At 33.7% G+C, this 11,184-nt stretch overlaps 1 protein-coding gene across 4 annotated transcripts in view; it reads left to right on the top strand.

The window, feature by feature from the left end:
- Positions 1–11,184, top strand: part of LOC111698206 (protein sidekick) — a 53,911-nt gene that overhangs the window by 21,884 nt on the left and 20,843 nt on the right. For all 4 annotated transcript variants that reach the window (XR_002764485.1, XM_023468479.1, XM_023468478.1 and 1 more), the window contains exons 3-10: positions 2,929–3,024; positions 3,963–4,139; positions 5,650–5,866; positions 6,421–6,800; positions 7,242–7,428; positions 7,508–7,599; positions 9,731–9,850; positions 10,718–10,801. Coding sequence is in view for 3 of the 4 variants with exons in the window: in XM_023468479.1 (XP_023324247.1) it covers positions 2,929–3,024; positions 3,963–4,139; positions 5,650–5,866; positions 6,421–6,800; positions 7,242–7,428; positions 7,508–7,599; positions 9,731–9,850; positions 10,718–10,801 (1,353 nt within the window). In the remaining variant the exon portion in view is untranslated. The remainder of the gene's footprint in view (positions 1–2,928; positions 3,025–3,962; positions 4,140–5,649; positions 5,867–6,420; positions 6,801–7,241; positions 7,429–7,507; positions 7,600–9,730; positions 9,851–10,717; positions 10,802–11,184) is intronic.

The following is an 11,184-nucleotide window of genomic DNA, read 5'->3' as shown; positions in this document are numbered from 1 at the left end:
AACACTGAGCCTGTTTATGAGTTTCTCATTAAAACAAATTTCATGATTTTGGCACAGTTCGGAATCCAGCACATTTGTATTTCTCAATGTATTTATTTTTACTAAAAAAAGGTTGTCTAAATACCACTGAAAGTTTGGACCAGTTTTACAAACTCTCATTAGTTTAACTTAAAATCACTCTCATTTGTGATCTAAAAGTAAAAAGTTTTTTGTTTTATTATTTTGCTCCTAAAATCCAAATCTGTGGATCTTGCATTTTTTCTGATCCAAGAAGCCAAAATGTTTGGATTATATGGTCATTACTACAGCTTATTGAAAGTATGTAATGATGTTCCCTTCTTAAACTTATTTTTTATTAACGCCAGGGGATTTTTTATACAATCTTTAATTAATTAACTTCTTAATTACTATTTTTGAAAACTTTGAAAAATCTCAGAAAAACCTTTAAGTATAAAATATGTATTTGATAATTTCTTTAGAATCGTTTTAAGAAAATTCTTTTTTATTATCGACAAAAAATTCTTTCCTTTGACACAAAAACTAATTAAGTCTTTTGAAAACAGCTTAATATTATTAAGAAATAAGGGTGAGGGGGGTAAAAAATGTAAAAGTAAAAATGTTTTTTATTTAAAAAAAGGAAGATAAATCGGAATTTTTTAAAGTGTCAAATTTTAGAAGTTTTTGTTAAAGAAAATCTTTAATTTCACCTTTTTAGTAACTTAGGGTGTTTTGAAAAAAGAAAAAATTTGAAAAAAATGTCTCTTTTATTGGGTCCCCCTGTTAGAGTATTCATATATATCCTTGTAAAGAAAGTTTGTGCGCACATATATCTGAATCCGTCGAAACAATCAACTTAATTCTCCAAAACTTCTAGATTTAATTTCACCAGAGTATACATATTCTTATCTTATTAATTAACAAAGAATATTTTAAAAACATAGACAAAGAATTTAAGTTTTTCAAATTGGAAAGGTTTTGGATGATATTTGCAGTGGGAAATTTCTATCTAAGGGAAGGTACACTGAATTATAAGATGTAAAGGATAAATCATTATTAAATTTTAAACGATTATAATATTCCAGGGTGTTAAAATTTCTCCGGAAAAAATTGTAATAGTGCAAAATTTCAACCGTTGCCCCCTTTTTTATTTTTTGTGACTTCTCCCACGAAGGATAAGACTCCCGAGACGACTGTTGGGAATTTATACTGTTTGTTTCCTGATATTCACGATTACCTGCAACTTTCTATTTTCCTTCTGGGCCAAATCATCAATAAGATTATATTTCAGAAGACTTAATTTAAACTATAGACTTATAGGTCGTCCTTACAGTCTAATTCTGCGTGGCTAACCCTGTATATGTATATCATCTGATGATATGGTAATGAAAAATGGACAACATAACATGAGATGACATCCCGGAGTTTAGTATTGTAACATCCCATATTTTCTTTAAATCTCTGGCTCTAATCTGTCCAGAGCTATAAAGGTTGTAGATTAGGGTGTCTCAAAAAAATTATGCGCCAATGTTTTTTCTATTTTCTATTGTGTTCTGAGTCCGAATATACGAGATTACCCTCACCGTATGAGACTTCAGAGACGACTGTACGGAATTTATCTGTCTGTTTCTTTATATTTATGATTCCCTGCAACTATCAACCTTTTTCTTTCGTTTCCAAATCATGAAAGAAGCCATTTAAAAACCAAATACAAGACAGAAGGCTGAATTTAACTTGGGTTCGTCTTATCCTTGTCTTGATATATGTCTTAAATAACTATTTCAGAAAGATGTAAAATTTGGAGTCTTTCAAAAACATTGCAATTTTAAGAGAATGAGAAAAACAGAGTGGATTTTGAAATTAACATTTTTTGAGACACCTTGTAGATAAACTCGAGGATTAGGGGTTGAGTTGACATATCATTATATCTTATATCTTTAGCTCTAGCTTGCTGCCTCTCTTGTATGCCTTTATATCTCATCTGTTTTCTCTTTAATAGGTTTATATTTTTGATATTTTGAGAGGTCATTGTCCCAACTTCATATTTTTGTTTAAATTTATTATCCTTAAAAATCGGATTTATTCTTGGATTGGTTATTTACTCGTATATTATACTTGTACGCTAGAGTGAACTAAATTATAAAATACGCCCCTCTTCTCCTACCAGGGTCCAGAGCCCCATCCAACCCATGTATAATAGTATTATAAGGAACACAATTCACGTACTGGGTGTCCCACATCATTTTGAATCGTATATAGCTCTAAATTACGATTTTCGGGATTAATCAGAAAATTTATAAAGAGTGAATCATTCTAAAAAGTTGTAAAAGGCTATGATATAAAAATTTGAATGCAGAATATACTAGGTTTTTCGAGTATTGTGTGTGAGTAGTTTGGTGTTGATGCTTGGAGATAATCCAATATGATATGGGACATTCTGAAGATATGTTTGCTGTTTGGTTCTTTCTGTATTAATAAACTTTTATTGTACAACCTTTTAATTCATTTAAAACTAAAAAAAAAGGTTTAAAAGTATATCTTCTATGATTATCTATAATTCGAGGCTATTTTATAGCCTTTAAATCCTGTAGATAAAGGTAACATGTACCATGTACATTGTACAACGTATTCAAGTTTTTAATGATTCATTAGCTTGCTATGTCATTAATAACAATATAGATAAGATCTATGTTTTTAAAGTTAAATTCTTAAATCTATAAAACGCCTTTTGTTTCCTTAGTTCAAAAAGTAAAATAGGATTGGGGGGGGGCTGGTTTTGTTAATCAGACAAATGTATTATCAAACATTTTCAATACAATATTATTTGAAAAATTGTTTATTTTTCAATCAACATACTTCTAGACACGTTTTTTTTCTTTCAGAATTGATTTTAGAAAATTTAAAACATCTAATTTTTGTTTATATTTTCAGATAGTCTACAAGCTCCTCGATTCATTACTCAACCTTCTGCATCAGGATCTATCGTGGCAGAGGGCAGAACCAAGATACTTCAATGTCAAGCTCTAGGTAGGGGTAGGAGTTGGATAGGACGGAGTTATTTCTTAGCTCTAGGTAGGGGTAGGAGTAGGATAGGACGGAGTTATTTCTTAGCTCTAGGTAGGGATAGGAGTTGGGTTTTTAGTATGACATTACGTATTTAAGTTCTCAGTAGAACAGGACGTATTGTCTAGGTCTTGTTAGGTAATGTAGTAAGACAGCTCTAGGTTGAGTTTTAGTAGTTTTTGTACAGGTAGTTTCGTAACCTGAAAGTAAATGAGATTTGAGAACATTTTCCCAATAAACCCATAACAATGGAAACCGGTTTTAAAATATATATCTTTCATTGTAAATATCATAATACCAGAGGTTTAAACCTGCTCAAAACTTTGCAAATATTAATATTTGTTATGACAGCACTGAACCGGAACTAGGAGGATGGGGTCATTTGTGTACATGTGCACAGTGTACATTAAATATCCTGCTGTTAATGACCAATTGTTGGTTGAGATTACTGCGTCCATTTATCATTGAAATTCAATTCTTGAACTCCAAACAATAGAATAGTTTATGGTATTTACACGGTATTTTGATCACTAGGATTGGTAGAATTGAATCCTAAGAATGAAAATGTCTTTTTTTGCCTAACTAGGAGGTCTTAATGCAAAGAAAGAATTTTAAATACACCCCCCCGGTCCCCACACAGTACACACACACACACACATTTTCGTGTCTTAAATTGATTGTTTTAATTATTTTTTCAAGGGAATAATTTCTTCAAATTTTCTAATTCGTAATATTTTTGCAATTTTTATGTTACAAACCTTTGGTATTTGGTTTTTTCAAAGGCCTTCACCATCAGGTTTAAAAAAGAAGGGATTAGAAAATTTTAGTTTCTTTTTATAGATCTGAAACTTTTCAACTCTTGTTGTTAAATTAAGAAAACATTTAATTTTGTTTCTTTTTAGGTCATCCTCAACCTCAATACCGTTGGTTAAAGGACGGAGATTATATCTCCGACTTCTCCTCCGAACCCTTCTACAAGATCCAGTCCATCTCCAGGGGGGACACCGGCAACTACCAGTGCATTGCAAGGAACAGTGTCGGGAGCATCATCAGTGAGATCATCCCCCTCTCAGTAGCTTGTAAGTATTATTATTATTATTATTATATTATGATTATTACTGTTATTATTATTATTATCATTATTATTATTATTATTATTATTACTATTATTATTATTATTTTTATTACTATTATTATTATTATTATTATTATTATCATTGAATAAATAGATATTCCTATTGCTAATTATGTAAGTGTTCAAGTATGAATTAGTTTAATCTCTGAGATTAGTTTGGAAAGCTAGGTGTACCAAGTTGAATTTATTTTTACTTTACTTTAGTTTACTTTCACGAAGTTTAAAGTGGTTTGTGTTATTTTTGTAAAATGTATTGCAATCTTAATATAATTGTAAAGAACTTTTCCTGATTTAATATGAAATTTTTTTTACTTTTAAGTTTTTTTATAACGTTAGCTGTTGTCGTTGAACTTGATGAAACTTTTTAAATTAAAACTTGAAAATGCATATTCATTCTTATTGCTGAGGTATGTCTCAAGTGTAAGATATTATCAAAAGTAAAATAGACTTTCCACCTTTAAAATTAAACATTAGAAATAAAAAGCATTGTTTAAAACTGGTCATTTTGCATCTGGAATAAATAAATACATTTTCTTGGTTCTCAGTGTTTAAAAAAGTTTACAAATGTGAATAAAGGTTCATATTCCCTTTTTACTTAAAACAAAATTAAGCCAAGAAAGAGAAATTTTTTGTGAACAAAAGAACTAAACAATTGAGGGGGTTGGGTTTTCAACACAGCATCGTAAATTCTAAGTTTTTCTCTAAACCCTGAGCTCTGATCTTGGACTGGATAAGGATTATCATAGACCCAGAGAACTAATTACTGAAACCAGTAATATTCTGGAGAAATACTGTTTGTTGATGAATCCAAATAATCAGTTCCAGCCACACAGTCCGATCAACATATACTGCCAAATATGCTAAGTACTCATTTGCTCTCATTAACAGGACAAACCTGTTTTTTTCTGCAAGCAATTATTTTTATCTAAATGCATTAAGAGGTATTTTAGTTTCATCATTTGGACCTGATGGCATAGCTTGCACAAATGTTAATTTTTCTTCATTAAAGTGGAGTGCCATTTGTAATTTAAAGTGATACCAGAGTGTCAGCATGTTACTATATTTGTATCCTTCAAATCCAAGTTTTACTGATGGAGATATCTACGTTTTTTCCACTGAGAACGGGCCTCAAATTATTACGAACTTTCTTTGAAAGTCAACAATTGATTGTAAAGATATTTGGACATCCATAAGTTAATTAAACCACTAATTAATTCCCCTACTCGCTTGATTGTAAAGCTTTGCACACTAACCTGGTTGAAAGTTTAAAATCAAAACTGAATTATTAAATTCCATTTCCATCTTATGTTTAGGATTCTGACAAAGCCTAGCCTTGAAATAGTTCTATTCTTCTTTTAAATATTAAATAGGAAAGTGTTCCAACATTTAAAGTTTAATCAGTGTTTCAATTTGAATTCAAGAAAATGAGGATTATAATTTTTCGTTTGTTTTAGTTATGACGTCGTTCAGTGAGCAGCCAGATCCCCAGCTGACAGTCAAATCTGGACATGCCGCCATTTTTGAGTTTCCCGCCATTTCCAGTGAGCCGGAACCTTCGGTCAGTTGGCAGAGCGATGACCTGGCCCTGCTCTACGGGACAAAGTACGCAACAACCCGGGAAAATAAACTCATCATTCTCAGCGTAGATGATTCAGACCAAAAACAATACAGGTGCAACAAAATCAGAATTATTTTTATCCTTTTGTCTCTTTATGAGTACATTTCACAGAAGCGTTTTTGGATTTTATAAAGGTGACGCACAACACGCATCCCCCCCCCCTCCCCTAGTTAAGGAGCATTAATTGGTTACTCTGTCGGATTCAAGGGAAAACATTGCATATTTTGAGTTTTCTTTTGTTTCAAAATGAAAAAGGTTCTGGTATCCTGGAAGGGGTGTACCCCCTCCTGTCTTTAGGGAAACTTCCCTTTTCCGCCATCCGGTCTCCTGTTCTCATCCCCCATGCATGATGCATATGCCTGTCTACCTTTTCTTGTCCTCAGATCTATTTCATCCAATTTATATCGACAACGAGATTTATTTATCCTATATGTAAGTAATATATATATTTTGTATAATGAGAAATCAAGATATTTTACAATTGCCTTTTACGGTAACTTCCGCAGTTCAGTTAGTTTTCCTGATCATTAAACCTTAATCTTAAAACAACTTTTAAAGCTATCTAGTTGTAAAATCTATGCGCACAAAAATAATGATTTCATTTTAGGGCTCGAGCTACAAATACGCAGTTAGGACAGGAGGAGAATTCTGCGTACATCCAGCTTATCGTAGATTCGGACGATTCGACCGATGTTTCTCCGGAGATTATCGTCCCACCAGAGAACATGACGATAATCCGTCACACGCAGGTCACCGAGCTGCAATGCATCGCCAATGCACGTCCTCTGTATGAGCTTGAGCTGGTTTGGTTAAAGGACGGTCAACCTATAGAAGATTCTGGAATATCCTACTCTTTTAATGATCTCTGGAACCGAACACTGAGCCTGTTGTCGGCCGATTTCGTGCACCGTGGTGTGTACACCTGCAAGGCTAGAATGAGAACAGGGGGACCAACCCTTTCTGCTTCCGCCCTAGTCACTGTTATAGGTAATATATTTTAACAATTTTACCCAAATTTATTATTTTTGTTAGTTGTGGAGAGGGAGGGTAAGGGAGGGGCTCATTTTAAAGGTTTTCTAGCGTAAATTCAAAATATTGAACGGCATTGATGGTTAAATATTGAAGGCTCCTGTCATTTTTATTTCATTTCTTCCGATGATGTTTGCACATGCAACTTTACACAAGTCAGCTTCACACCCAAATAATTTGATATGGAAACTTTGACATTTGATTTCACTATTCATGTGCACGCAACCAAGAGGGTGGGAAAAAAAGACATGAGATCACTCAATTGGAGATTCACTGGAGCAAATCCGCAAATTGATTTCGCGAAAAAATCCGGGGAAGTATGTCAGCTGGGCATAAATGCAAGGAATGGATTACGCAAGGAATGGGGTAGGATGGAATCACCATAACAGTTTTTTTTAGAAAAACCATACTTCGAGAACAAGATGAACTTCGAAACATTGGGTGAATTCTCGAAAGCGATTGAGATTCCTTGCGAGATTTCTGGAGAGCCCAAACCCAACATTACTTGGTACAGAGACGCGGAGCCTTTGGATCAGATCCCTGCAGTACGTTATTCTGTACAGGAGAACAATTCTTTATATATCAGGTAAATATCAGCTTAAATTTTGTTTTAAACTTTTCAAATTTGTGAACAATCACTTAAAAATGAATCTGAATGAATTTAGTTACATGAGACGCGAGGATTCTGGAATGTTCCAATGTTCTGGATTTAACGAGGGCGGATATGTGACCGGATATACTTGGCTCAGGGTTAAAAGTAAGTATTTTCAAATTGTATGCAATAATGGGACTGTTACCGTTTTGTAATTTTTTAAAACGAAAGTTTCTTTTCTAATTTTGTCCATCAATGGGACTGATTTGTTTTTCATAATTGGATCTCTTTGAGAAACTGTTTTAATTTTCTTGAAAGGGACTGTTACTGCTTTCTTATTATGTTTCTTTCAGGGACTGTTTCTGTTTCAAATATTATCTTATAAGGGGACTGGTACTTTTATAATTATATTTTTTCCAAGGAACTGTTATTATTTTCTTGAAACACTACAATCTTTTATGTTTTCTCCTCAAAACATACACTTTTTAAAAACTATTATCACTGCTTCTAAACCCTGTGCAATACCATCTTGATATTGCCTAAAGGCACAATTTTCTTTAAGTATCCCCCTTCCTGTTTCCTTTGGTTTCCTAGCTTTCCCTGTGTTAAAGTAGAACCCGTTTAAGAGAAATAAATTATGAGTTGTACTTAGATTAGAGCTTAATAAACCGTAACAGATGGTTTTTATTACTTTTTATAAACCTACCTTAAATTTAGTTTTTCTCTCTGTATAAAAAGTTAACGAATGATCTTCTAAAAAGACCATCAATATCCTACTCCGCCCGTCGTTGTGTCTCCAAAGCTGATATTGGGTTGAAATCAACCAATACCCTGCCCCACCCAAAACACTAATGACTTTTTCAGCCCACGTTATTGCTTAGTACATTTAGGGGGTTACAGGAGACAGTTTGTGACACATATTTTATTTTGATAATTGTTGTTTTAACATCAGCTATTTTTCTTCACAAGTTTTTACATAAAAATATAAAATTTCGCAGATTTTTATAAGGTGAATTTCCATTTTTTTATTGAATTTTTAAGCCAAAATTTTTGATTCTGACGGGTCAAAAATTATCATTCCCCCCCCCCCCTCTTTATCCCTTCAGTAACGCCCAAAGAACTACTTGTAGAGAGTGTTAATGGTGTTAGGAAGATGGTCAGATGTATTGAGAGGGTAGGGTATATTTAGAATGGAAACAGTTTGATGGATTTTAGGAGTTCCAGTTTGATGGATTATTTTAAGCTATAAATATATTCCAGACCGGAAATATACATTTATTCACGGGATTTATATCTCAAAACTTTACTGAAAGGAACTCTCAATGTAATTTTAAATGAGCTTCCATTTAAAGACAAGCATATTCGATTCACAACGATATTAAACCTTTATCTAATCATTAGAGAGAAAGATATTGCTTGAATTGTTGAATTCTTACAATTGTCTCCATTACTTCTGAAAACAAAAATCCGCAAGTCACTTTTTATAAGAAACCACAAGTGAAATTTTTTTAATTTTAAATATTATCATCTGTTATTTCTTGAAGAAAATTTGTAAGGGCAACCTTGTACATCGGACATCATACTTTATAAATGGAGAGGATAGATACTTGAAATTACACCAACAGTCCCTTTAATGTATTGAAGACAGGGAAGTGGGGGGACACATTCAAGCACGTTTAGTCTAAGATAAGTCAAGATATAATCTAAATCTTCCCTGCCCCCCCCCTGCCCTCATTTCTTTTTGTTTTATAGATAGAGAAGGGGCCGGGGGGGGGGGGGCATACCAAATAAAAAGAAAGACATCCGTTATGAATTAAGAAGATTTCTCTTTTTACTCGGCTTTTAGGGCGCTTCGCGCCTATCTTCTATTTCAATTGTGAACATGTTCTCTTTGCGTACATTTAAAACAAAAACTAACACAAATTTTCAGCCGTTTTGACGTTTATTGGATACAAACAAACAAACAGACAAACACCAAGACAGAAAAGCAAAGTATATACATATAGATTATCAATTTGCCTGAAATGCATAATTAAAAAATCTGTTGCAAATATCATAATAATTTATATTCGGTTATGGTTTATTAGTTATATATTTGATTATTCTTAATATTTTTTCTTTTCACTTTATCGAACTCTTTTATTTCTAATATTTATCTATTAAATCGGGGTTCTTACCCCTTAGGGGGATTCAAGCTGAACTCGCTGTAATTTGTTGAATTAACTCGATTTTCTCAAATATTGCAAACATTTTCTTTCTGTAAAAATTGTTTGATAAAATTTGAAACTTGTTTCAGCGTCTGTTCCAGTGTTTATCGTCCCCCCGACGAATTTGACGGCTTTGGACGGGAAGGATGCAACAATAACATGTCAGGCTGAAGGAGCTCCTGCGCCCAACGTCACCTGGCACTTTAATGGTAATATTGTATGATTATTAATGCAACTTCCCTATCATTTACCAATGCACTTGGAAGAATGCAGATCGTTAAAAAATGCTTTAATGATAATGAATTTCAGTGTAAAGCGCAAATTTATGCAATCAAAGCGCCAGCATTTCCTGCATTTTAACACTTAGTTTCATTTAATTCTACATTTTATGGGCGAAACATCTCTGCAGGGCACAGTCTCATTCTTGAAAGGAAATTTACAACAGAATAAAAAAATCCCGATGGTTTGGCTCATTTCTGATCAATATCAACCCTTTACTTTGTAAGATTTTATATTGTAGATATAAAGAAGGTTCTTTAAACCCTGGGATTGTAAAGTTTTATATGTTTACCTAACGTGGTCGGAACTAGGTTTGATCAACTTAACTTTTTCAACTTATAGCAGCAAAGTTTCTCTTCCGACCCGCCCCCTGAATATAGCCAACCAGCAACCCTGCTATATAGTAACCTAGCCACACAGTATCCCAACCAGCAACCTTAACATATAGTAACCTAGCCACACAGCAACCATACCATATTGTAAACTAGCCACACAGTATCCCAACCACATAGTAACCTAGCCACACAGCAACCCATCCATCTAGTAACCTAGCCACACAGCAACCGAATCACATACCAACCCTACCGCATAGGAACCTAGTCACATAAAAACCTAGCTGCTAGCCACACAGCAACCCAACCACAAAGTAACCTTACTACACAGTTACCCAGCCACACGGCAACCCAACCCGACCACATAGTCATTGCTACTAAGCCTAATACACCCTAAAATGAAAACGCATTTTCTCCTCCGTGATTTTTCTTGTGGATTTTGGCATTTAAATTAATATTGTTCAGGAGGTTTGGTTAGTTTCTCTGGTCGGATTCAGATTCTGGAGGATGGATCCCTTCTCATAGCTAGTGTTAGATCTACAGATAGAGGTAAATCAGTTTTTAGAGAATAGTTTCTTTAACAGGGTTAATCGTTTATCTAGGACTGGGAATCATTATTATTGAAAATCCCTGTACAATACATTTTATACCAATTTCCACCCTTGGAGCGAAGCCTACTTATATTCAAATTTCAAATTAGTTTACAATCTATGCCATCATTGTTAGCGTTAGATCCACCGATAAAGATATCAATCCCATAGATACTTGAAATTACACCAACAGTCCCTTTAATGTATTGAAGACAGGGAAGTGGGGGGACACATTCAAGCCCGTTTAGTCTAAGATAAGTCAAGATATAATCTAAATCTTCCCTGCCCCCCCCCTGCCCTCATTTCTTTTTGTTTTATAGATAGAGAAGGGGCCGGGGGGGG

Source organism: Eurytemora carolleeae, unplaced genomic scaffold (assembly GCF_000591075.1).
Source record: "Eurytemora carolleeae unplaced genomic scaffold, Eaff_2.0 scaffold312, whole genome shotgun sequence".
Taxonomy (NCBI): Eukaryota; Metazoa; Arthropoda; class Copepoda; order Calanoida; family Temoridae; genus Eurytemora; species Eurytemora carolleeae.
Note: the sequence above shows the minus strand (reverse complement) of the source record. Positions and strands in the feature narration are given on the sequence as shown.